Source organism: Oncorhynchus kisutch, linkage group LG3 (genome assembly GCF_002021735.2).
Source record: "Oncorhynchus kisutch isolate 150728-3 linkage group LG3, Okis_V2, whole genome shotgun sequence".
NCBI lineage: Eukaryota > Metazoa > Chordata > Actinopteri > Salmoniformes > Salmonidae > Oncorhynchus > Oncorhynchus kisutch.
In genome coordinates this window covers 18,133,571-18,160,330 of record NC_034176.2, presented here as the reverse complement: position 1 = coordinate 18,160,330, position 26,760 = coordinate 18,133,571, and the positions used below count along the sequence as shown (strand labels likewise).

At 42.4% G+C, this 26,760-nt stretch overlaps 2 protein-coding genes across 15 annotated transcripts in view; one reads left to right on the top strand and one right to left on the bottom strand.

The window, feature by feature from the left end:
- LOC109876399 (ankyrin repeat domain-containing protein 13A-like) overlaps nt 1-1,161 on the bottom strand; it is a 33,871-nt gene extending 32,710 nt beyond the window's left edge. Inside the window, exon 1 of one of the 2 annotated variants that reach the window (XM_020468823.2) lies at nt 702-1,161. In XM_020468823.2, coding sequence (XP_020324412.1) covers nt 702-800 — 99 coding nt within the window. In that variant the 5' untranslated portion in view covers nt 801-1,161. The remainder of the gene's footprint in view (nt 1-701) is intronic. The other variant, XM_020468828.2, reaches the window with a different exon arrangement.
- Nucleotides 468-26,733, top strand: git2a (G protein-coupled receptor kinase interacting ArfGAP 2a). Of its 13 annotated transcripts, none has more exons than XM_031818149.1 (22): nt 468-659; nt 9,666-9,799; nt 9,924-10,036; nt 10,351-10,456; nt 10,548-10,634; nt 10,964-11,094; nt 11,252-11,346; nt 11,573-11,618; nt 12,106-12,111; nt 12,199-12,250; nt 12,388-12,460; nt 12,720-12,817; nt 13,111-13,222; nt 13,374-13,513; nt 13,636-13,785; nt 16,484-16,756; nt 20,068-20,154; nt 23,781-23,863; nt 24,068-24,259; nt 24,635-24,760; nt 25,636-25,699; nt 25,900-26,733. In XM_031818149.1, exons 3-22 carry the CDS (start codon nt 9,924-9,926, stop codon nt 26,110-26,112), a joined length of 2,247 nt encoding a protein of 748 aa, XP_031674009.1. In that variant the 5' UTR covers nt 468-659; nt 9,666-9,799; the 3' UTR covers nt 26,113-26,733. The 13 variants fall into 13 exon arrangements, 12 of the variants coding, with proteins under 12 accessions (XP_031674009.1, XP_020324393.1, XP_020324363.1 ...); XM_031818127.1 differs by lacking the exon at nt 468-659 and adding an exon at nt 1,395-2,014; XM_020468774.2 differs by lacking the exons at nt 468-659; nt 12,106-12,111 and adding an exon at nt 1,380-2,014.
- The last annotated feature ends 27 nt before the right edge of the window (nt 26,734-26,760 follow it).

The following is a 26,760-nucleotide window of genomic DNA, read 5'->3' as shown; positions in this document are numbered from 1 at the left end:
ATACAAATCATTTTTCATCATTATTGAAATGCTATGGGCCTCCAGTTGTCTATATAAAGACTATCCTTATTAGCGTCGGGAATCAAAGATATTACACCTTGCTTTAAGGAAGCCGGTACCTCCCTGTAGCATAGCATCTCTCTCCATTCAATACAGGCAGTTGACGTCAACAACCCCATCGAATATTCATAAACAGATTACAATAATGAGATGTATCCACCAATCCAAATAAAGGAGAGACAGACAGCCCACCGTGCCGCTTTGTGGACAACGACTCCGATTGTTAGTGCGGAGAGACATGTATCTTGTCAGTATTTCCATAATCTTTGGATCCTAAATTAAACGGTTTCCGTTAACGGTCTGCGACTAATGAACACACCCCTGGTGTCGTGTCGAACACCAGTTAATAGCCCATGCAAAGTGGAACGTATTCGCTAGAAGGCTGACTAGTTAGTTATGTTAAAATACACGTGTATCATCTCGATCATTGTTGCAACATGGCATTCTGTGAACGGATATAATTGGAATTAGACCAGTCAAATGGTATGGTCATGCATGTCAAGCCAAGCAGCTAACGCCGGTAACTAGCAAGAAGTTAGCCAAGTAGCTAACGCTGGTTTCAGCCATTTTGAAGCAGATAGAGATGTAGCTAGAAAAAGGTGAGTAGTTGTAGCTAGCTCAGTGTCCACATGTTGACATACCTTTGTTGACTCGTTTTCCAAATTCCTGTAATCATTTTCCCAGACCAATGAATGTAGTGGAAACTTCATCCTAAAATCTTCGTTGACCGCGGATAACATCTTCCCCTACTTCGAACTTCTAAATGTAGCTAGCGTATATTTACAGCCATGGACAACCTAAGCTAAACGTTCAAGTTGAAGAAATATGAATCAAGTCATCTCCATATTCCGTCAGGACTCATGTCAAATTTTGCTAGCCAACTTCTACAAAATAAAACTTTCGAAAAACAAGGAAGTGTCAAGTTGAGACTATTGTGATAGGGGTGTTTGAAATAAACTTTGTTCTACAAACCAATTTTGGCAGAGGATAAATACCAATATTTAACTATTTTTCAGAATAAATATAAGTACAGGTATATATTTCTGAAATAAAAAAAAGTTAAGTTCAATATTTACTAATAATATAGTCCCCTTCTTGAAAAATGGATTGTTCCAAGCAAGGACGTGACCATTTACGCTATGGCCAGGGCAAGCAGGTCTTTACTCATTTGTGCCAAATCATTTTTCGTAAATATAATTTGATTTAGTATGGTAAATATAGAAATATACTTTAATATTGTAAGTGTTGCATGTTGCGTAATTAAACTGCAAATCAATTACACAATTCCCCCAATCTCGTTTACCATAGACGTCACATCCCTTTCACACAACAACAACTCGTTAGCCTTCTTATTATAGCTCAGTGTAGCTAGCGCACATATCTGGCAGACGGCTGGCTAGTTTGCTCAACTTGTTTAATTAAAGTGATGTCAGTAGCTAGCTACCTAGCTAGTCGTTTGGCTGACCATTTTACATTGTGTACAGGTAGTTCACCCCGTAGCTACACCATCCACTAGCGGTTTGCGTTCTGTCAGCCACCGAATTAGACATAATTTTTACGTAGTGTATTGCTGCTGTCCACGTTGGATACATTTCGTAATTCCAGAGTGACTTTGACGAGCTGGCTCGGCTAACGCAAAGAGCATCTCGCCTCTACCTCTCTAGCTGTTACAGACTAGTGGCAAGAGTTTCCGTCGTGACAATCGCAGCTGCTTGTTGTGTGCAAGCTGCTAACATAATTAATTTAGCGGTACGGTAGCGTTGTTGGAGCAAGAAACTAAATAGAGGAACCAGCTTGTCTTTGTACTTCCTATTTGCTCCTTGCCAAACTGATCTGTATATATTTTTTAATGAGTAAATAAACAGACTCACCGATTTCATTGACATTTTTATCTCTGCAAGGATGTCTAAACGATTAAGGAATAGTGAGCTATGCGCGGATTGCAGTGTGCCAGGTAAGTCACTTAACGTTACTGATCAAATGTGAGTAGCTAGCTGTGGTTAGCCAAACCATACATAATCCAGGCAGAATACCTGTCAAGTATTAATATGGCTAATAGATTTAGCTATAACTAGTTACATAGACTGATGTGTTGGTTTATGTAGCTGGCACGTATATGAGCTCAAATTAAGCGTGATATTAGGTCAGATAAACTAGGTACCTAGGACAGTTGAGTTGTTGGCAGCTGTGGCCTTCAGTTTTGTTACAAGCAGTGTCTTCCCCTATGTAGCCAACGTTGTCAACTACAGTGTAACATGTAGTTACTGCTGGTTCATTGGATGTACAATAATGCACAGAGCCATCTCCTGAGTCCGTGCATGAGTCATGCAAGTCTTTGCATGATGTCATCATGGTGTGGTTATTCCAATGCAATTTTTATTTTTTATTTTACAGGCATAATCATTTCAAAGAGGATATCATATCAAAGTGTTGCTGCAATGACAATGTATTTGATGTGATTATCAGTTGAAGTTTTAAGTGTCACACAGACCATTGTCTTTAGTCTGTGTAAATTTGAATATAGACCTCTTTTTTGATCATCTGCCAAGGTACAGTTGAAGTTGGAAGTTTACATACACTTAGGTTGGAGTCATTAAAACTCGTTTTAGAACCACTCTACAAATGTCTTTGTTAACAAACTATAGTTTTGGCAAGTTTGTTAGGACATCTACCTTGAGCATGACACAAATAATTTTTCCAACTATTGCTTACAGACATATTATTTCACTTATAATTCACTGTGTCACAATTCCAGTGGGTCAGAAGTTTACATACACTAAGTTGACTGTGCCTTTTAAACAGCTTGGAAAATTCCAGAAAGGATTCATGGCTTTAGAAGCTTCTGATAGGCTAATTGACATCATTTGAGTAATTTAGAGGTGTACCTGTGGATGTATTTCAAGGCCTACCTTCAAACTCTGTGCCTCTTTGCTTGACATCATGAGAAAATCAAAAGAAATCAGCCAAGACCTCAGAAAGAAAAAAAACGTAGACCTCCACACGTTTGGTTCATCCATGAGAGCAATTTCCAAATGCCTGAAGGTACCACGTTCATCTGTACAAACAATAGTACGCAAGTATAAACACCATGGGGCCACGCAGTCGTCATACCGCTCAGGATGGAGACGCGTTTTGTCTCCTAGAGTTGAACATAGTTTGGTGGGAAAAGTGCAAATCAATCCCAAAATGACAGCAAAGGACCTTGTGAAGATGTTGGAGGAAACATCCACAGTAAAACGAGTCCAATGTCGACATAACCTGAAAGGTTAGCCTGCTCCAAAACTGCCATAAAAAAGACAGACTACGGTTTGCAACTGCACATGAGGACAAAGATAATTTTTTGGGGAAATGACTTCTGGTGTGATGAAACAAAAATATAACTGTTTGGCCATAATGACCATCTTTATGTTTGGAGGAAAAAGGGGGAGGCTTGCAAGCCGAAGAACAACATCCCGCCGTGAAGCACAGGGGTGGCAGCATCATGTTGTGGGGGTGCTTTGCTGCAGGCGGGACTGGTGCACTTCACAAAATAGATGGCATCATGACGTAAGAAAATTATGTAGATGTATTGAAGCTACATCTCAGAACATCAGTCAGGAAGTTGAAGATGGGTCGCAAATGGGTCTTCCAAATGGACAATGACCCCAAGTGTACTTCCAAAGTTGTGGCAAAATGGCTTAAGGACAACAAAGTCAAGGTATTGTAGTGGCCATCACAAAGCCCTGACCTCAATTCTTTAGAATATGTGTGGGCTGAACTGAAAAAGCTGAGGGACTGAGTTTGGGAAATCCTGGATAGAGGTGCTTCTGTTTTTATTGCCTTTCCGGAATGAGTTTTGACAACTTAAAGGTAGACTCCACAAAAGGATGTTGTCACAAGCAGCACTGCAGTTATTGAGCTGAGCGAGATGCAAGACTTCACTCACACACATGCTGTTACAGCGTGGTAGCCACTGGACCAACACAGGGGAGAAGTTGAGCCTCAACTCTGTTGCGGAAGTTGACACACTATGCTGTTTATTTTCTGCATTTACATCATATCGCTGAATACCTTTTTAAGTTGTCAAAACTCATGATGATGAGTAGAAGATCAGACCAGGTGTGCGCTTCTTCCACATCTGAACTGGTTGGGTCCTATAGTTACAATCTCTGCTGTTCATTTTGGGGGAAATTAACCAACTGTCAACCTGAGATTACAAGGTTGTATAACAACCTGCTGTGTTTGTGAGTCCCAGAGGGCGGCACACAATTGGCTCAGCATCGTCAGGGTTTGGCCGATGTATGCCGTCGTTGTAAATATGAATTTGTTCTTAACTGGCTTGCCTAGGTAAATAAAGGTGACATTTTTATTTAAAAAATTAAGATTGATGGTGTTGTCTCTTCACTCAGAGGCTCTCTTTATCAGTGGTTAGTAAACAAAACAATCCATTACAAATACCATACATTGTTATCTTATAGAATAATTACAATATCCTAACAATTTAGGGTGCTTTCACACTTGGTCCCTTTCAAATCATTTTTGTGAACTCTGTGCAGTTCTATTAATTTTCTGTGCAGTGTGTGAGCACTCTAAAGGAACTCAGATCCCTCAAGAGGCCACAAAGCAAACTGAACTGAGACCATCTTGAGAGGTGGTCTGAGTTTAGTTCACTTGAATTTAGTAGTCCGGTTTCCTTTTTTTAGGGCAATGTGAACACACCGCTCCCCAATGCAACACCGTTTCCCCTGCCATAACCCCTCACATTGGTTCCTCAAACGAGAGAAGATGTGCAGGTTTGTGGGAAAAAATGTGTCCCCTTTTTGGATGCACAGAAATAAATAACAAATATTTGTAGTGTTTTCAGTTCAGATTCATTGTTTTCAATATTTGTTCTATCGGCTAAGAGAGCTTCATAAATTGTTTATTGGATTGTGGGGTTTGAATAGTGTGAGGACGACAACATATTTGGTGAGAATCATACCATTGGGTACAAAATCAATTCTAGCTGAATTCTATGTTAGGGGCAGTAGTCTACATTGGGTGTACAATTTTCAATTACAGCATTATTTAATCTGCAGTTATTCTTCTGATAGGCCTATTTTATTTTGTTACTATCAAAATGTAAATATTATTGGTATCTTCTGATTACAATTATTATGTCATATTTTAACTAAATGCAATCTATTAACTTCCAAAATGTAAGTAGGTGTCTAGATAACATGTTCTGATGGAATGGCTTGTCCTGCAGTTTGTGAAAACCCAGAGTGCATTGAGTGAATGTTGTAAAATGATCTTGGTTCCTTTCTGAATGTAGCATTGTGAATGCAAAGAGGACTGAGACCACAAAATGGGTGAAGTGAACTGGCAGAAGAGTTGAGTCCTCATTCAATGGCATGGGCAGTGTGAATACAACAATAACGAAGTTATTTTTGCTTTTAATTTTTTTTTTTACTCCAGAGTTCTCTTTTTAAAGAGGACTGAGATCTGTTATTTTGGAGGACTATATGTGAAAACACCCTTAGAGCTCATCCGAAATGGAGTAGAAAACATGTACCATGCTGTTTCTCTGTGAGAGAGTAATGGCTTCAGTGCTGCGTCGTGAGGGGCCGTTTTGGATAATGTTTAGTCCGTTTCGTACTGGAATGATGTTGTCCAATTAGCATAGGAAGAAAAACAGGATGTTGACTGAATTGACTAGTTGCTGAGGATGCAGTGAGAATTGTGGCTATTGTATTTGATTTTGTATAAAATGTTCCACATCTTTATTGTGCCTCTTCCTCCACTGCTGATTTAAGTTCTATCAGTACATAGTACACATTAGACTCTCTCACAGTTTTAAATCTGTTTAGGCTTAAAGCATGTGCACTTTTTCCTGAAATGTTTCTCAAACAAATAGTGGTAGATGGGGCTTTCTATTGTCATTTTGTCAGTTGTTGATGTGCCAAGTTAAAAGAAGAATGCTGCTTGGTTAGAATAATATTGAAAAGCCTACTTAGTAAATAGGCCTAGCCTAATTTATTGTGACAATAAGTAGGCCTAGCTGTATGTAATCTCGTCCTCCAGCCGGCTCTCTAGCAATTAAACTTGGGAACGATGGTTAAGCTGTAGGGCAATTCTACAGTTACAGAATTATGCTGAGACCGTGTACCTACACTATTCTTCAAGGAAATCTGTTTTTGTAAAATGTTCAGTTGAAATTGTTCAAAGTTGTCCATGTGCATAAAGTTGTACGGTTTGTTTAACTTTGCAATCATTGATTTTTGTTTGACACACATTTTAAAGTGACAAATCGGAGTCTAAGTATCATTCTCTTATCATGGAATTGCCCTGTAGTAGCCTAGAGCCATTCTGAAGTAGGCTAGCCCATACCCAATGTATCTTACCACTCATTGTACTTCATTATATCCATTTCTGCATTTTCCTATATCCCTTTCCCTTTCAGTCCTACTAAAAATGTGTTAATGTCCCTCCCTCCTGACACCAGTTGGCCTGGACTGCCCCTCTGTGGGGCTGTTACCAGTTGTTGTTGGGGTCTGAATATTTTTAGCGGGTACAGACGTGCGTTTTAATTTAGCAGCACTTTACACTTGTTGACGAAAGGGTGGGCTTCTCAGCACCCAGATCTCACTCGGCAGGAAGAGGAAGAGACGCAGAACGGTACACCAGGTGCAGGAGCCTGACTGGTCTGCAGCCCCAACACACATTTCAGCTGTCGCCAGAGAGACGTGACAACCCCACTGTCACTCATCATTTCAGAGTGGCAGTCACCCAGTCGACCAGTTTTGCAATTTGCTTCTCTGATGAGTTGCAATTTTGTTTGTTAGTTAACCTATATGTTGGTAAGTTTGTCAGTGAAATGTAGTCATTTTAGATGTTATGACGCTCCCGTCCAATAGTGAGTAATTGTAAGTTGGTCAGTAACATGAGCTAGCAGCATGCATCTCAATGAAATGCCACATAGTGTTTAAGCTAACACACTGTTGACACCGATACTGTATTTAGACATTCATTGCAGTACTCGCCAGAATTCTTGACTGAAGGTTCTGCATATATCTATTTTGAAGTGAAAGAGCAAGTTACCCAGGGGGCGTGAACATCTACTCAAGTCTCAACCAACTCAAACATTATAAATGAGGGTTTAGAAGAACACAGCCTAGCCTACTTAGTTCTGACTCCAGGGCTCAGTTGTTGAAAACAGAGTATTCTCTGACTGGAAATAATGATCAGCAGATCACTTCTCTCCTTGTGCTTATCGGGTCACATGGTGAGGAGAATGCAGGTCAGGGGCATTAAGGCAGTCCTCATGGTACATCTGTTGCCCCCTGCCTTAAGAGCTGGCCTGTTGGTTTCAATTGACAAAGTGGGTTCAGATTAGCCTATGTTTTGGTGTAATTTGCATCACACCTTGAAATTAAACTAGGGAAGAGACTGCTGCTGAAAATACAGAAATCTAACATCCCTTAATACTGCCGTTGTTGTGTTTTGATGAGACAAAGTGAGTGATGTCTTGCTCCATGGTTTGTATACAGTCTGTCTCAGTAGGCCTGTCCCTTCCTCTCTCTGGGTGTTTGCTGTTACTTTACCAGCAGCACGGTGTGCAAGTTCAAATAAGTTTCAGTTCTCTCTGCAGTTAGCGGTTCTCTTTGAAGGTCTGCGTGATCTATGATGAATCTCTCATGCTCACCCCCATCATGAGCCTAGAATGAGACTACCATCCCAAGACGTTGCTCGGTGGAGTGCACAATCCTGTAATGTGCACATATTTTGTGGCTGTTTAGACGGACGTTAGCTAGTGAAAGAGGACATGTGTGGTTCAACTTCCACTTTGCGCTCTGCATAACTTCACTACCTAAATGGACAGTTTAGCCTGTAGGAGCTATTTGCTATTTCTTATATGACTTGCGTTGTAATTATGTGACAGCTTTGAAAAAAGTCTGTCAATAGAAGTTAGTGCTATCAGAATAATGGGCCCTGAAGTTGTCTCCATGTTAGCCTCAATAGGGTTTCCTTTATCTACAGGCAGGATCCGTTCAGGCAGGATCAGTTCAGGCATATAGATTCCAAGGGTGTATCTGGGCCGGCTGTCTTGTCAGTGTAGCCCAACTGGGATGCCACCAGAATGGAGAGGCTGGGGCCAGAGTGTGTTTGCAGCTGAGTGAAAAGTGAAGTGGCCTGGCTGCCAAAGGCAGCATGCCAGAGATTTGAATAATGAATGTGAGGAGCAATGGAAAAGCCCAGTCATGAGGAAGGTGCCAGTAACCAAGGAAAGCCGTGTAAGTGTTGGCTTGATTTCAAACAGTGACTGCTGATGTAGCCTCTAGATGATATGAAAAGTGGCAGTTGTAATGAGTGATCATTAAGCTGTAGGCTAGGATGAGAATCAGACAAGCACTGTGTCAGTGCATTTTCACCCACAGGTCCTTCTCAGTGTATTCAACTACATGGTATTACAAATGAATGAACAAAAGTCAAATGAGGCTTTGCAATTGAGTTGGTGAAATATTCAGGTGTATGTATAGTGGGGTCAACAAGTATTTGATACACTGCCTATTTTGCAGGTTTTCCTACTTGCAAAGCATCTAGAGGTTTGTAATTTTTATCATAGGTACACTTCAACTGTGAGAGACGGAATCAAAAACAAAAATCCAGAAAATCACATTGTATGATTTTTAAGTAATTAATGGGGTTGTACTCATCCTTCTTCTTCCAAACACGGCGAGTGGAGTTTAGACCAAAAAGCTCTATTTTTGTCTCATCAGACCACATGACCTTCTCCCATTCCTCCTCTGGATCATCCAGATGGTCATTGGCAAACTTCAGACGGGCCTGGACATGCGCTGGTTTGAGCAGGGGGACCTTGCGTGCGCTGCAGGATTTTAATCCATGACGGCGTAGTGTGTTACTAATGGTTTTCTTTGAGACTGTGGTCCCAGCTCTCTTCAGGTCATTGACCAGGTCCTGCCGTGTAGTTCTGGGCTGATCCCTCACCTTCCTCATGATCATTGATGCCCCACGAGGTGAGATCTTGCATGGAGCCCCAGACCGAGGGTGATTGACCGTCGTCTTGAACTTCAGCAATTTTCTAATAATTGCGCCAACAGTTGTTGCCTTCTCACCAAGCTGCTTGCCTATTGTCCTGTAGCCCATCCCAGCCATGTGCAGGTCTACAATTTTATCCCTGATGTCCTTACACAGCCCTCTGGTCTTGGCCATTGTGGAGAGGTTGGAGTCTGTTTGATTGAGTGTGTGTATAGGTGTCTTTTTATACAGGTAATGAGTTCAAACAGGTGCAATTAATACAGGTAATGAGTGGAGAACAGGAGGGCTTCTTAAAGAAAAACTAACAGGTCTGTGAGAGCCGGAATTTTTACTGGTTGGTAGGTGATCAAATACTTATGTCATCCAATAAAATGCAAATTAATGACTTAAAATCATACAATGTGATTTTCTGGGTTTTTTCTTTAGATTCTAACAGTTGAAGTGTACCTATGATAAAAATTACAGACCTCTACATGCTTTGTAAGTAGGAAACACTGCCGATTTTGCAGGTTATCAAATACTTGTTCTCCCCACTGTATGTATGTATGTATTTACTGTAGGTATGTATTTGTTTCCTTTATGCTTAGAGCCTCGTTGGGCTTCTGTGAACAGGGGCGTGTTGATCTGCGACGAGTGCTGTAGTGTTCATAGGAGTCTGGGCAGACACAGCTCCCAAGTGCGTCACCTGACCCACACACCATGGGCTCCTACACAGTTACAGGTAAGATCCCCAACACACACACACCCCTTTACTGTGGTCCAAGCTATCCCCTTTTCTGCTTTTGTGATAGAACAGACTGTTGGTATGTTTTGTTTAATTGATCATATCTTTGTCTTTTATTCAGATGGTTCAGATGTTATACAACAACAGTGCAAATTCGATATGGGAACACTCTCTACTGGACCCAGCGTCTGTGATGAGTGGGAAACGCAAGGCCAACCCTCAGGACAAAGTGCAGTGAGTCATGAGTGTTTGATGGCTGCTTAGTGAGCCAGGAGTGTACACTTATTCACAAGTGAAGGAGGGGCATTTGGCCCAGTTGCCCTAGTACCCTTTTCACACTACTGAGCTGATACGAACCATGCTAAACTGCATTGACCTGGTTACACATTCCCCAAAGTGCTGGTTTGGGTCAGCACGATAGCGTGACAAGGGTATTGGGAACCTAAGAGTGAGTGTTGCTTGAAATTGAAGTGCTGGATATCCTCCCACGAGGCTCTTAATTCCATTTCTCTGCTGTTTACCCCCTCTTCTTTTTGTCATTCCCATAGCCCAAATAAGACAGAGTTCATAAAGGCCAAATACCAAATGCTGGCTTTTGTCCACCGGATGCCTTGTCGAGATGACGACAGCTTCACTGCCAAGGACTTAAGCAAGGTGAGATCTCGGCCACTCTGTGCTAATGAAGGTTTATTTGGCTTGAATGAGCAATATTTTACTAATAGATGTTGATTTTATTTTCTCTCAGCAACTTCACTCCAGTGTCCGAACTGGTAACTTGGAGACATGTCTGAGGTTACTCTCTCTGGGAGCCCAGGCCAACTTCTTTCACCCAGTAAGACTCTCTGATCACTCATCTCATTTCTCCCCTATCCCGCTTCTAAACATATCCTTAACAGCATGTTAATACTACATGTTTACTACCAGTATTACTGTTTTGCTCACAGGTACAAGAGCAACTTAATAGAACACTGCTTGTGGAAAAAAAAAACATTCCAAAAAGGAATTATTTTCATAGGTTTAACCTTTTGTGGCGTAGTGTTTATGCCACAAGCAGTGTGAACAGGCCCTTACCCTTTCTCACACCCTATCTATGTGTTGAAGTCTTTCTTTCTTCCTAGTTTTAATTGTTCACATATGGGTGGTGTCTTACCTTTCCTTCAGGAAAAAGGGAATACGCCGCTGCATGTGGCTGCCAAGGCAGGCCAGGTGTTTCAGGCCGAGCTGCTGACAGTCTACGGGGCCGACCCCGGCGCCCCCGACACCAGCGCCAAGACTCCCATTGACTATGCAAGGTACTGCAGCATCCAGCCTTTTAAAGGGATAGTTCACCATTCAGAATATCAAACTTATTTTATCCAAGTCATAAATAAAAAAGAGTGTGGCTTTGCTACCAGGCTGGCTGTTATGGGTAAGAAGAGGCATAACTGGTTTCTCTCGTGTGTTTCTCAGGCAAGCTGGCTACCATGACCTGGCTGATAGGCTGGTGGAGATTCAGTATGAACTTACCGACAGACTGGCTTTCTATCTCTGTGGAAGAAAGCCTGGTAAGTGACGAGAGTCCTTCGCCTTCTCAAGCTAGGCTGCAAGCCTTGTGTGTCCATTTTTCCAAACCTCTGTCAGCTTCAGTTAAAACATAGCATTGTTTTTTGCCTGCTAAATCAACACACTCAATGTTTGCAGCCTAGTTTCGGGGGTTACTCAACATCACATACGGTAACTCCCATGAGTTCAAATCACAACAATCCATATTATGTCCGTGCTTGCTTTCAGATCATAAAAATGGCCAACACTTCATCGTCCCACAGATGGCCGACAGGTAAGGAAGCATTGTGTAGGTCAATGCATAATATACTATTCTGGTCCCAGACTGTTTGTGCTGTATAGCCAACCCCTATGTTTGTTGTCATGCCAAATGACAACCAGAGGATTTGTCAAAAAAGCTTAAACAGATCTGGGACCAGACTAATGAAATATATCAATTTATGGGGATCATTCTTAGATAAAAAATACATTTAAATATATATATATTTTTTTTATTTGATATATATATATAAATAATATTAAGAAACCATGAGCTGTTTCTTTGACCGTGCAATCCAACTCTTGGGCCTGCCAGGACATGTTCTGTGGCTTTTTGTAACAAGCATGACAGGAAATAGGTTAAAGCAGTTGTTTCATAGTTAAAACAACAAAATCATTGTTATAATAATGCATACATGAGAAAAATAGCATAGCATAGTTCTGGTATTTGAACTCAAATGAAGCATGTTCTCTTTTTGTATTGCTCTCGTTTGATGGATAAGGAACATGTAAGTATTTGATCATAATGAGGTTTGACCATTTTCCCTCCCATTCTAAATCAGAGGCTAAGCAGATGTATTTTGTTCCATCTATAGCAGTTTAGAATTATCAGAACTGGCAAAGGCAGCCAAGAAGAAACTCCAGTCTGTAAGTGTTCTAGTCATTCAGGTTTTGATTGTAATATCATACAGTACATAATGCATAGAGACTCATATAATGTAACCAAAGCATATCATAGAAATCAAACCAGAACAAGTTCTCACATAACACAAATTTCATTTCAGCTCAGTAATCATTTGTTTGAGGAGCTGGCAATGGACGTGTATGACGAGGTGGACAGACGGGAGACGGATGCAGGTAAGACACACTGAGGGACCGACAGTGATGTGGAGTAACATCGGTGCATGTTTCTTAGCATTTAGTCCACCATGTCCAGTTAAACATCTTGATGGTGTTCATTAGGCAACAAACTGAAGAAAACCGACTGAAACTGGGAGGGACTACCTTGACTTATCCAATAAGAAACAGGCATTTTTTGTTTCCTGTTGCAAAAAGTTTTCTGTTTACGTTTCCTAATAAACATGGCCCTGATGCAACACCCCTATGTTCTGCACAGTATGGCTGGCGACACAGAACCACAGCACGCTGGTGACAGACACCACCGTCGTGCCTTTCCTTCCTGTGAACCCAGAGTACTCATCAACACGAAACCAGGCAAGCCTGCTGCATACTGTGGATATAGATACTTTTGTTTCAACTGTATATTCTCCCCTCTGTTTTTCTCCCTCCCTTTAAATATGACCGGTTCTCTCAGTTTCAAATGAAAGTTTATTGTTCGCGTACACCGTTTAGCAGATGTTATAGTGGGTGCAGCAAAATGCTTATATTACCAGGTCCTAACAATACAGTAAGATGTCAAACAAGTAAGTAAATAAAATAAATAAATCAGGAAATGTCATCAGATGCAATAGGAAAGGATACATTATGTATAATATTTCTTTCTCCAGGGACGGCAAAAACTTGCGAGATTCAATGCACATGAATTTGCAACACTTGTCATCGACATATTAAGTGACGCGAAGCGTCGACAGCTGGGAAACTCTACGATGAGTCCCAAAGGTAGAGTACTGGACAATAATGGATCTACTACCTCTCTCTCACACGCACATGGCTCACACACGCATGCAATCAAAATTGTGTTATTTTGATGAAATGAGAAAGGTGCCCCATTTATTTATTTATTTTCTCATTTGCTGCTTTGTGGTTACAGAAAACGTTGAACTTATCCTAAAAAGCGTGAGCATCCGGCGCGGCAGTGAGGGTCTGGACAATGACCAGCCGGACTACGACAGTGTGGCCTCTGACGAGGACACGGATCAGGAGCCACCCTCGGGCAAGGACCGGACCAAGGTAACTAACGCGATGGCATTGCACGCAAACCAAGTAAAGGATTTCAAGTACAGGACTGTATGTAATACTGAAATTGAGCACCTGCAGTCTGGCTTTTCAATCGCTGACTTTTTCCTCTACAGAGTCTGGACTCGGACCTGTCAGACGGACCTGTCACGGTGCAGGAGTTCCTGGAGGTGAAGCACGCCCTGTCTGCCTCGGAGGCCAAGATCAAGCAGCTGATGAAGGTCAACAGCAACTTAAGTGGCGAACTGCGACTGATGCAGAAAAAGGTACCACCCACTGCAGAGATCCACCAATCAGATCACTAACACCACCGGTCCGTCCACCTCTTGGCCGATGAGATGGAGGGCTGGACTCGGGGCGGCACTGTGGTTGGTCAGCCGAGCTCTGGTCCCTCCCCCATGCAGTAACCTGCCCACCCTTCTTATGAGGGTCCTAACCAGTAACCACCAGACTGCTGGGGAGGTTCTCCTGCAAGGCAAGACTCTCCCTCTTGCTCCACCGTTTGGGACAGCATGTTTCAGTCCATGTTCAGACAATGGCTTCTATAGCTTGACATATTATTTTTATTTTTTAACTTGTGTTAAAGAGATGCATTCTTGCGCCACTGCATTGTGGAAAACCATATCCCTCCTCCCCTGGATACAGTGTATGATACAGTAAAACCCATGTTATTTCATATGGTATGACTAACAGGCATGCTCAAGTAATCAGCATGACATCACTCGCACTGTGAGTTTCCATCCCCTCGTCATTCCCACAGTGACTAACATAGTAAGCATAGCATTGGTCATTTTTAATAAGGGTTTTTGTTTTTACACTTTAAAAAAAAAAGTTTGCTCATCAGAATTGTCCACTTGAAGGTGTGAGATCACACCGGTCTTACTTTTACACGGGTGCAACATTTACCTTGTCAAACGAAAAGGTCCCATTGTTCCTCTGTGGTAAATATTATTTACAGCCCAGGAGTACAGTCACTGCCAGAGTTCAGCTCCATAGTGGGTGTTAACAGAATGTTTTGCTCTAACCTGGAGTCTTCCCTACCTCTATGACCCCAATAATGTATCATACTAAATCCCACAATCCGGAGTTTGTTTCAGCTCAACAGCAGTCCCACCACTTGATTTGGAATAGACCAAACTATAATTTCCTCTAATCAACAGCCGCCTGTCGACCTAAAAAGTGTAGATGGTGTGACAAACGGCCTTTAAAAGGAGCGATTTGAGAAACCATAGAAAGATGGGAAATGCCTTTACAAGGTAGTGAGCTGTTTTGAATAGCTGTTTTTGTAGCCACAGCAGCCATACAGGCTCCGGATCGTGGCTTTGAACTACTTTGCCCTGGGTCGTGAATACTATTGTTCTATGGGACAAACGGTACAAGCCAAACTGGTATTCCTCAGTGGTGGACGTGTACAGTATGTGATTTAGCTATGTGGGCTGGCATTGTTTTAACTGATTGGATACTCTGTCTTAGCTGTCAGAGAACTTCCCCCTTGCCCTCTATGAATGAAATGGCACACTTCACCCTGCATTAGATTTCAACCAGACCATAGAGTTGGATAGAGCGCGCACTTGCAAAAGCCTGTTTTGGAATGTGCAGCGTCATTGAGGTCTTACACTGTTTTAAACTAGTCAACTGGGTGGGACTTCCTATGGGTTCAATTGGATCACAGAATTCCATCCAGGTCAGTAGGAGGGATCAGCCAATGAATTTTACTCCTGAGAAAACATTCCAGCACGGCAGGTGGCAGTAAATCACCAAACTTGGGTTTATGCCTGTTCAGACTATATAAATTCCAGCACGGTAGGTGGCGGTATGCATCTCTTCATTTTGTTTATGAGCCACTAGTAAACTCATAGAAGTAGAAGAATAAGAAATGTACTACTTTAAAATTGAGAGCCCACTGTAGACGGGTTGGTTGTTTAGCAACAATACCCATGCGTGTGCAACTATGGGGCAAAACAGATGGGGTTGGCTTAGACTGTTGACAACATGTAAACTAATATTTAGTCTCCAAATGTTTATTGAAAACATAAATACTTTTGCACAATGAGCACTTGTTGTCTCGCAAATACATTGTTACAGTTGTTGGTTAGCTAGCTAGCAAATTCTATCCATATTCGCATAGCCATGATATCAGTCAAAACACCTAAAAGCAAGACATGGTATCACTAACCAGATACAAGCTGAAATGAGACACCTACGTTTCCCCACAAGTCAAATTCTTGTCATTGTTGCTAGCTATCGGACCATTCAGAATCAACCAGTAAGTGATGCTCCTCGTGCTGTCACAGGAGCAATAATGGAAAAGTGGGGGGGTGCCCTCTTTCCAACTCTATGAACCAGATAATGCAATTGCACAAGATGGAGAACACTGATGGGGTCATATCTCTTTGACTATCAAGATCTAACAGGGTCTTTGTATTTTCTGGATGCCTCTCTGCCAATGTCTGGGCATCCCTGACACACAATGTTTGTCCCTGGTTCTCATATCTTATCTATCAATCATCTCAGACAGAGACTGAAGCTATCTGAACTGTCTGGCTTGCCTGGTGCCCTTTCTGCTTTCTCTTACCTCTTGCTGTGATTTGAGTGGAGTTTTTTGAATGCCTAGCATGGGTAACACCAGGGGGGGACATGATTAACAAGAAGATTAACTATGTTAATTAGCATGTTATAAAGACATTAGTAGCATATAACATTGGACTTCGCTTAGTACAGATTGATGCTGACGGTTCCCAACACCGGAAATCAACCATTTAGAAGTAGAGAAATGGGGGCAATCTTAACTTTCACTTAGTCTCCCATTGACATCAATTCATGACAAGTGAAATTCAACTTAAGTGAAAGTTAGGATTTGCCCCGTGGAGAATAAAGCATGCGTTAAAGCTAGAAAACTTAAACACCTTGCTTGCTGATAAGAAAAGCGCCCTTTTAGTGTATTTGCTGACCCGTCTCTTCCAGCTGCATTCTCTGCAAAGCGAGAACACGTCTCTCAGGCGACAGGGCCCAACCACCCATATCTATCAGGTCCCCATCAGCAGTGGGTCAGAGTACACTGACCCTCCTTCCTCCAGCCCCTCGGCCATGAAGCGCCGGCAGTCAGCGCGGGCCAGCCGGCCCATGTCCATGTCTATTTATGAGACTGGCTCGGGCCTGAAGCCCTACCTCCCCAAGGGGGAGACCCCCTACCCAGAGGAGGGTATCCCCACCCTGCAACCCTTCCTCCCACCTCATGTAAGTAAATATCCCGCAGCCAGCCTCCTTTGCCATTCGCTCTCCCATCTCCATCTTCTTGTCGTTTCCTCAACCATTTCTCATTCTCTTTTCCTGCAGCCTTTTAAAAAAATGTTTTCTCTTCCGTTTTCATTTCTGCTTTTAATTTATTTTTCTGTTTTTCTTTGGTGTACTGTAGTGTTTGCTGGTAGCAGTTATTTGGCATCTTGAACCTGATAGTGATAATCAGCCAATACAATGTCAAGCACACAGGTCACAGGCAGCTAGTCTCAACTCTGTGTCTGCTCTGAATGCCTGCAGTCTCATACGATTCTTCTCTGGGCTGTTGGTTTACACAGTGTTTCCTGGGCCGTGTTCCAAGACCTTTTAGAATGCATCCATCTTCTCCCTTCCTTAAAGGGATAGTTCACCAAAATTATATATTGGTTTTCTTACCTATAAGCAGTCTATGGACAATGTATGACAGCAATCAATGCTTTGGTTTAGTTTCCCTGGCACTGTTTCCAAATGCTAATGTGTTAGCATTTGTGTCACAAATCTTATTCAAGTCATGGTACCGGTATTAACATATCTGTATCATCCGAAATAATCTAAAATTGATTGTGAAGCTCATAGATTTGAAAATGGTGCAAAAAAAATGCTGATATTGGTACCATAACAAATCAAAAACAAAGCATGGATTGCTGTCATACCTTGTCCATAGACTGCTTACAGGGTAAGGAAACTAATGTATAATTTTGTAATTTGGGTGAACTATCCCTTTAAGATAATCACAGATCTATAGGTGCGTAGATATGTGAAAACATTTCCACTCAATTGCTTTCAGAAATCTTAGTGCGTTAGATCTGTGGTGGGTGCATTTTAAGGTATTCGAACAGGACCATTGGAGTACTCTCTGTTCAAACATTGTCTCAGACAATATGAAAGATGTCAGAATCACACTTGTTATTTTAATTTCAATCTGAAATATTTGGAAGGTTTGTATGTCATTTCAAATAAGCATTAAACATTAACATCCCATAAAAAAATGTTCAGAGTTTTTTTATTTTTTTATGTCTCCATGACAAACTAACACAGAATTTCCCAAACTAGGCTCGTGACCTCATGTGGTGATTTGAAAATGGGGTCGTGAGAGAAACTCGCGCTTGGTTGATAGAACTGGGTTTACGTCAGTAACCTCCAGTAGTCGCTAGATATGGTTGTAATAAACAGAGCGGTTTTTGTTTTCTGCCTACAAATATGGCCCTCCCGTTTGAACTGTTTAAGCTACAATATATTATGACCCTGTCACTGAAAGATAAAACTCATGTCTTCTGTTTCCCTCTACAATGCCCACAATCTTTATTAAAACAAGTGCACAAGACCAAGCACTAAAACAGAAGGGGGGAGAAGAACGTCATCAATGATGGTGTTCTTTTCTACACAGAAGACCATTAAAAAATCATTATGATCTTCTGAACTACCTTTCTGATGCATTTCAGTCTCTTCAAACCTTCAGCTTGAGATACTGTCAAAAATAGTGTCAGACAGATTTGCAATAGATTGTCATACCCCCAATAAATAAATGAAATTCACATTGGCCGTTGGTTACAACACTTTATTTATATTGAAATGGGGTCGGCGGGCAATAACAAGTTTGAACCCTTGAACTAACATCAATTAATGGTTCTAAATCCTGGTGTGTATAAATTCATTTTTAAACAAAAGGAATTTGGTGTTTTTGTAATTGAACTAAACTGTTCTGGTATTTTGAGGGGCATTCCGGGATTGGTACATCTACACTCACTGGATGATTTTAGGTACACCCATCTAGTACCAGGTCAAACCCCCCTTTGCCTCCAGAACAGACTGAATTCTTTGGGGCATTCTACAAGGTGTCTGGAACGTTCCACAGGGATGTTGGTCCATGCTGACGGGATGGCATCATGCAGTTGCTGCAGATTCGACAACGGTACATTCATGCTGTGAACAGCCTGTTCCATCTCATCCTAAAGATGCTCTACTCACTGTCATGTTCCAGGCAATGTTTTTCCACTCCTCAATTGTCTGGTGTTGGTGATCGCTTGCCCACTGGAGACGCTTTTTCTTGTTTCTAGCTGATAGGTGTGGAACCCGGTGTGGTCGTCTGATGCAATAGCCCATCCGTGACAAGGATCGACGAGTTGTGCGTTCTGAGATGCCGTTTCTGCACACGACTGTTGTACTGCGCGGTTATTTGTTGGTTTGTGGCCCGCCTGGTTCTTGCCATTCTCCTTTCGATCTCATCAACGAGCTGTTTTCGCCCACAGGACTGCCGCTGACTGGATGTTTTTTATTTGTTGCACCATTCTCTGTAAACCCTAGACACTGTCGTGCATAACAAGCTCAGGAGGACGGCTGTTTATGAGAAACTGGATCCGGCGCCTCTGGCACCAACGATCATATCAAGCTCGGTCGCTTAGGTCACTCGTTTTTGTCATTCTAACATTCAATCGAATAGTAATTGAAAGTGTTGATGCCGGTCTGCCTGCTTTATATAGCGAGCCACAGCCACGTGACTCACTGTCTGTAGGAGCAAATTTTCGTGTCCTACTCTATCAGAACCCAAAATATAAGTTTGCTTTCCTCCATTGTTTGTGAACAATGTAATTATAAATCTACCCCTCGAAGCCAGTTCCACTGCTTTTTTCCATTCATCCCTTGTAATCAGGGACTGATTTAGACCTGGGACACCTGGTGGGTGCAATTGTAATGTTTAGGTAGAACAGAAAACCAGCAGTACTCCAGACTTCGTAGGGTAAGATTTGAATACCCCTGCTGTAGCCTGTAGCTGCAGAACATGGTTAAAACTATACTTTTTACCTCTTCTGTCTATGGATTTTATAATGGTTGCATTTATCTAGCCCCACCACTCAGGTGTTTACAAAAACAAGTGGTGGAGTGACTGCCTTGTTGTTTTTCGAATCCCGGAATGCCCCTTTCAATATTGCTATGAAACAATCTGATACTGCATAGTACAAAAGGTAGAATATGTTCATTGTCTAGATGTTTAAAATGTTCTAGGTATGGGATGAGGTCCAGTATTCCCAGATCCAACATGGCAATGATTGTAATGCAGTTATTCAAGTCACATTTCTTGTCATGCATTCTCGTTTATCATCACATTTTATGGTTTTCTTCATTCTTACTTTGATTTTGGTTTCTTAAAGATTGTTTTTATTAAAAATGTATTTTAGTACTCCCAAACACTGTTACTTGCATGAAGTCTTTGTTCATGGGAGCACTAACAATTCTTATTTTAATTTTTACATATAATTTGAACCCCTTTCTAGATGGGAAGGGGTGCTTTTGTGACCTCTTCATCCCTCCCCTCCTTCCCATCCACCCTGTCCTGGTCACGAGACGAAAGTGCTCAAAGGGTTAAGTACCTCCTCACTTGGTCCATGCCTCTTGACACAGCAAATCCATTGGGAGCCCTTGTCCTCCCTCCCTCCTTTTGTCCTTCATATGCTGCTTCCTCCCTACCTGTCCTGTTGCATGAGCCAAGCCACCACCCCATGGGCTGCCTTCGTTTCACCACTCATACATATCTCTAGCACCACCACCACCCATAGGTCTCCAGGGACGTCACCAGGACCTGGCTTTCAGGGTCCTGGTGACGTCTACGATGCCCGCCACTGCAGAAGTCAGAGCATTCTTACTTCTTGTGCTTCACAGAGCTTGTGTGAAGTATCTCTACCACCACCACACTACATGATCAAAAGTATGTGGACACCTGCTTGTCGAACATCTCATTCCAAAATCATGGGCATTAATATGGAGTTGGTCCCCCATTTGCTGCTATACAGCCTCCACTCTTCTGTGAAGGGTAGCCTAGTGGTTAGAGCATTGGACTAGTAACCGGAAGGTTGCAAGTTCAAACCCCCGAGCTGACAAGGTACAAATCTGTCGTTCTGCCCCTGAACAGGCAGTTAACCCACTGTTCCTAGGCCGTCATTGAAAATAAGAATTTGTTCTTAACTGACTTGCCTAGTTAAATAAAGGTAAAATAACATTTAAAAAAACTAGATGTTGGAACATTGCTGTGGGGACTTGCTTCCATTCAGCCACGAGCATTAGTGAGGTCGGGAACTGATGTTGGGCGGTTAGGTCTTTCTCGCAGTCAGCGTTCCAATTCATCCCAAAGGTGTTCGATGGGGTGGAGGTCAGGGTTCTATGCAGGCCAGTCAAGTTCTTCCACACCGATCTTGACAAACCATTTATATATGAACCTCGCTTTGTGCACGCTGGAACAGGAAAGGGCCTTCTCCAAACTGTTGACACAAAATTGGAAGCACAGAATCGTCTAGAATGTCATTGTATGCTGTAGCTTTAAGATTTCCCTTCACTGGAACTAAGGGGCCTAGCCTGAACCATGAAAAATATCCCCAGACCATTATTCCATTATTCCACCTCCACTTTACAGTTGGCACTATGCATTAGGCAAGTAGCGTTCTCCTGGCATCCGCTAAACCCAGATTCGTCCGTCGGACTGCCAGATGATGAAGCGTGATTCATCACTGAACGTGTTTCCACTGCTCCAGAGTCCAATGGCGTCAGGCTTTACACCATTCCAGCCAACGCTTGGCGTTGTGCATGGTGATCTTAGGCTTGTGTGCGGCTGCTCGGCCATGAAAACCCATTTCATGAAGCTCCCGACAAACAGCTGTCTTTGCTTCCAGAGGCAGTTTGGAACTCGGTAGTGAGTGTTGCAACCGAAGACGGATAGTTTTTTACGAGCTTCAGGACTCTGCGTTCCCATTCTGTTAGCTTGTGTGGCCTACCACTTTCCGTCTGAGCCGTTGTTGCTTCTAGACATTTCCACTTCACAATAACAGCCCATACAGTTGACCAGGACAGCTCTCACAGGGCAGAAATTTGACAAACTGATTTGTTGGAAATGTAGCATCTTATGACTGTACCACGTTGAAGTCACTGAGCTCTTCAGTAAGGCCATTGTACTGCCAATTTTTTTTGTCTATGGAGAAAATGTGGCTGTGTGCTCGATTCAGCAACTGGTGTGGCTGAAATATCAGAAATCACTAATTTGAAGGGGTGTCCACATACTTTTGTGTGTGTGTATATATAATCTCCACCACAACCACCCATACATCTCCACGATCACTGTCCTCATCATGCCTGTTACAATCAGCTAGAGGGTTTTCAATGAAGCAGCACTATGTGCCAAGATCACACACCCATCTCAATGCAAAGGTTTGTGAGACCAGTTGCCAGTTGAAGTCAGCCTATTGAGAATTTTCCCAAATTCCTCATTCCTAATGCAAATTCCTTCCACATTCCAAGCTAATATTTTGCAATACTTTTAAACTTGATGACCTCTTTTCTCCCTCTAACCAGCACATGGCCGTTGCCCAGTAAACGTCATCCAGCATGCCCTCCCTCGCCTCTAGTAACATCTAAACTCACCGGTTATCCAGGAGTCTGTCCCGCACCAAGAGGTGGGACCTGTTCAGAAGCAAACAGCCCTTAGCCCCTACCCCCTAGACACTTGTGGAGATCTGGTGAAGGTTTAAGCAATATGTTAACAATTCTATCTAACCTATCAGTGGGCAAGGGGAAGCTCTCAGATCTCCACAGGTGCATAAGGGCTAGGGGTTATTTCTGGACAGGGCCTTTGACTGACCAATGTGCAAAACTTCAAACCCAGTGGTAAAGAAATTGACAAAACACTTGTACAAGCTAACCCCACTTTCAGCAGTTTGCTGTATTGTGTTTGTGTGGGCTGTGGCATCTTGCCCTGCAGACAGGAAGAGGATGTTTTTTGATCGGGTCTATTGGGCTAGGCTGGAAAGGGTATGTAACTATTGTATGTGGCCTGTGTCCCCCTTTGGGTGTTTGTCTCTGCTCTTTTCTTTGAAACTCACTGCTTCTACATAGTTTCTCTTCTCTGCTGAAAGAGCGAGGAATGTGCAAGGACGCGACGTGCAGGATCAGTGCTGTGCGCCCAAGCTTCCAATCTGATACTAGAGTAAAGCTATTATCCACCAGTCTTGTGACGCAGCACACAATGCTTACAGGCTGGATGGAGCACGTAGTATCGAGTATTGAGCACAGTTGACTTTAAATGGTCAGATACATTTGTTAACCAGTACCTCCATCAGCATCGCCTCAGTCGATGACACAGTGCAGCTTTTAAGCTTTTGACCCAAATTAATCAGAACCTTGATTCCATGATGTCATGATGTCATGAAAGTTATGACTCTGAATGAAAGTCTTGGATCGGAGCTCTGGAAAAGAATGGATCATGGTTCTGATGTAATTCATTGGAGGTTGTTTGTCTGATAGATATCCAGTCATTCCCTGACTTCATCTGTCTTGGAGTGTGCATTTTAAAAAGGGTGCAGCCAGCACGGCAGTGTTTGAAGCTTTTCCTGGACTACATTTGGCCCTTCATTCCCTGCCATGGTTTAGGCTATTACTTTGTTAGTTTTAATATTGTCTACGAGTCTCCGACTTTTACCAGCAGCAGTTCAAAGGTTTTCATTGACATTGGTCAAGCCTAGCATCCCAACTTGGCATGGTACCAATCAATCAACCAACCATTCCATTTGTCCAGTGTGGTTTCTATTACAGTAGCCTATCGACATTGAATTTGCAAATGTTACCAATTTGGATAGTTTTTTTGCCCTCAATATGAAACCTAAAACAGTTTTGAACCCCGGATAACCTCTTTTTACTAACCCTGGCAATGAAATTCAAAAGGCTGCTCTGTTTTGCTTTCGATGTTGACTTGTTTTATGCATTGTCGTCTTTGTTTCTTTCCCATGGTTTTAGTTCATTCAATTTGTCACTGCCATACATACTATACTGTAAGTTGTTAGTGAAACTGTTTAAGAAAATTTCTCTCAAAGTTTCTATTTACATTTAGGCCTAGGTATGATGTAACTATTTTGTATGATGTATTGGCATTTCTTGCTTGCAATTTCATTGGTATTTGTCACAGTGACAATTTGTTTTACTCTCCTTTCTCTCCCTCTCATGTTAGGCCTCCAAGATGGAGAAACAGAGCAGCATGTCAGACGGTGACTATGACAACACAACCAATGACTCTGAGTTGGAGGACTCAGGGTAGGAACACACACACTTCTGTGTGCACAGACAGCGAATTCACTGATACAAGCCACACAAAGCACTGTCAGATTTTAAATTGTCCCTTCAAAGTTGCCACTGCTTCCAGTGTTACACATCAGGTGGTGAAAGTTAGGTCTGGATGTAAGGGTGCAGAGATTGTAGTAACATCATTAATTTCCCTGTCTCTCCCCCCCCTGGCAGTGTGGGCAGGAGGGGGAGGCTTAGGAGCAGTGGCTGGCTTGGGGAGGGCAGCTCCATCCCTGAACTGGATGATCTTGAAGCCGAGCCAGACTCTGCGCTCCCCAGCACCGAGGATGTCATTCGCAAGACAGAGCAGATCACCAAGAACATCCAGGATCTGCTCCGCGCTGCACAGGAGAACAAGCACGACAGGTGAGGAAGAAGTGGCAGGTCATGAGCTCAACACCGAAAAAACTAATTAAATATAACTCCTATGTTGTAACTATCTTTATTGAGATAAAACTAGGCTTTTTCTGTCTAACAGAATTCATCACAGCTTCACCAATTCTCTATTGTGTATTCATCAAAGTACCTCCACTTCCTAGATTATTGAGTTCCGCCACTGTCACTGATTTGTTTACTGGAGCTCTGCATTTTGTGTGTTCTCAGTTCAGTGTTTTTATTATTCCCTCTATGATTTCACCTCTGTCTTTTTCTGTGTTCTCCCACTCCGTGTCCTCTCTTGCGTGTCATTATTTCGAGGGTGTTGTGGTCCTCTGGTCTCTCCCCCTCCATTCCTGTAAGCAGACCTTGTGAGGGTGTCCGCCGGCTCAGGCACAGTCTAGGCTGTTTCAGCAGCCTGGTGCCCTGGGCCGAGAAGGCCCCCTCTCCCCTGCAGCCCCTCAACCTGCGCTCCCTTGATCCTGCCGCCTGGTACTTTACTGGCCTCTGCCCCTGCTTCTCAGGCACAGTGTCTCATTTCCCTCTCCCTCACACCTTCTCTTACACACCTTCTCTGTCTTGCCTACCCCTGCTCCGTTGCCCAATTCTGACTGATTCTCTCCTTTTGCTATGTGTGGCCTGCTAGGCGTTAGTGTGTAAGGCTGATCCTAAAGAACTCACTCACCTACTCTCTTCATTTCTTCCATTGCAAACATCAGTACAAACACCACTACCTCAAAACTAAACTTTTGATATTCAAGGTACCAATGATGTGTTTAGTTGGTATTCCGTTGAATATTTAGTAGTCCATCTAAATTAGATAAGAGGGCTAATCAACTTTATACGATTATTTCTATATGTGTTTATGTTAGGGAATGGTGTAATATCCAAATGAGCAATTATATATATATATATATATTTTTTGTCATAGCTGATAGTTCATCACACATAATCAGCTCTAATCCCTCATTCCTGTCTATATTACCCATGATTTATAGCCTGGGTACCAATCTGTTTCTGCTCTCTTGCCAACTACTCAGTGCAGAAACTGATTGGCACCCAGGCTACGGTAATTATGGCAGCTGCAGTTTGACCGTGTCAGAATGCAATATTTGGAATAGCATAATAGATTAGCCAAGCACGGAGAATGGACTGCAGTTTGCTTTTCAGCATGTAGCTCTGAGTGTTGAATTGTGTTTTGCCTCTTCACCTAGACTAAAAACTCAGATCTGTCTTGTTTTGAAAATGGTTGTTTTGGGATTGCAAAACATTTTAATATAAGTTTTTTTCTTTTTTCTCTCTATGAAATAATGACATGAAAAGTCTGTCTTATTAACCTCTCTCCTCCTGATGCTTCCCTCTTAAAGCTTTATACCCTGCTCTGAAAGAATACATGTGGCTGTGACGGAAATGGCTGCCCTCTTTCCCAAGGTAAGCTCACTGAACGGTCCATGGTACCATCACACACACACACACGCAAAGGCCTTTCAACCCTTTTTTCCCCTCACCTTGTATTTTATGTTTATCAATTTGAATTGAATCCTCTAAGAAATGTGGTATAGAAATAAAGTTTGATTGTGTGTTGTGATGAACCCTGTATTGGTTACCTGTAACCTCATCTCAACTTTCAGAGACCACGTTCGGAGACAGTGCGAGGTCCCCTGCGCCTGTTGACGTCCAGCGCCTTCCGGCTCCAGGGAGAGTGTCAGAAGGCAGTGCCCCCAGAGGGAGGTCCAGGGCCTGACATGCAGCTGGTCACCCAGCAGGTTATCCAGTGTGCCTATGACATCGCCAAGGCGGCCAAGCAGCTTGTCACCATTACCACCAAGGAGAACAGCAACTGACCATTCTAACCACTGCCGCCTGTCGCAGGCCTTTTAGATATCTGAAGGCCCGAAATGTCTCCACGTATTGTTCATCCTTTAACTTTGTTGTAAAAAATGATACATAAAAAAAAAAAAATCTTTTATTTCCTGTTTTTAATGTGTATGTGATATTTGCATGTCATTTTTTATTTAAAGACAAATGTACGCAATTATAAAGAGTGTTGAAGTTAAAACATTGGGACAAAAAGACAACTTAACTTGAGCTATGGGAAAGTGTCCGGAGCTCTACTAACTGCAAGGGAGAGGCTGTACTAGTAGATTTATTTCTATGGACTTGATTTGTCGTGAGCTACTTCAGGAATCTACAGTACAGCCAGATACTGACAAGATGATTGTGGAGATCCTTCGTCGCTAATGTGCAGTTTCTAAACCGCACTTCTTGATATATTTTTTTTTTTGTGGTTCTAGATATGTCTTCCTCGCCCACAAAGAAATGTTTTACTCCCAACTATCGCCTATACCCTCCTTAAAAAAGGCTTGTCATCCACTTTGATGCTCCTTATCTGAACCAGGAGTGTCAAACCGGCGGTCCCCAGTCCAGCTATACACTGCTCAAAAAAAATAAAGGGAACACTAAAAGAACACATCCTAGATCTGAATGAATGA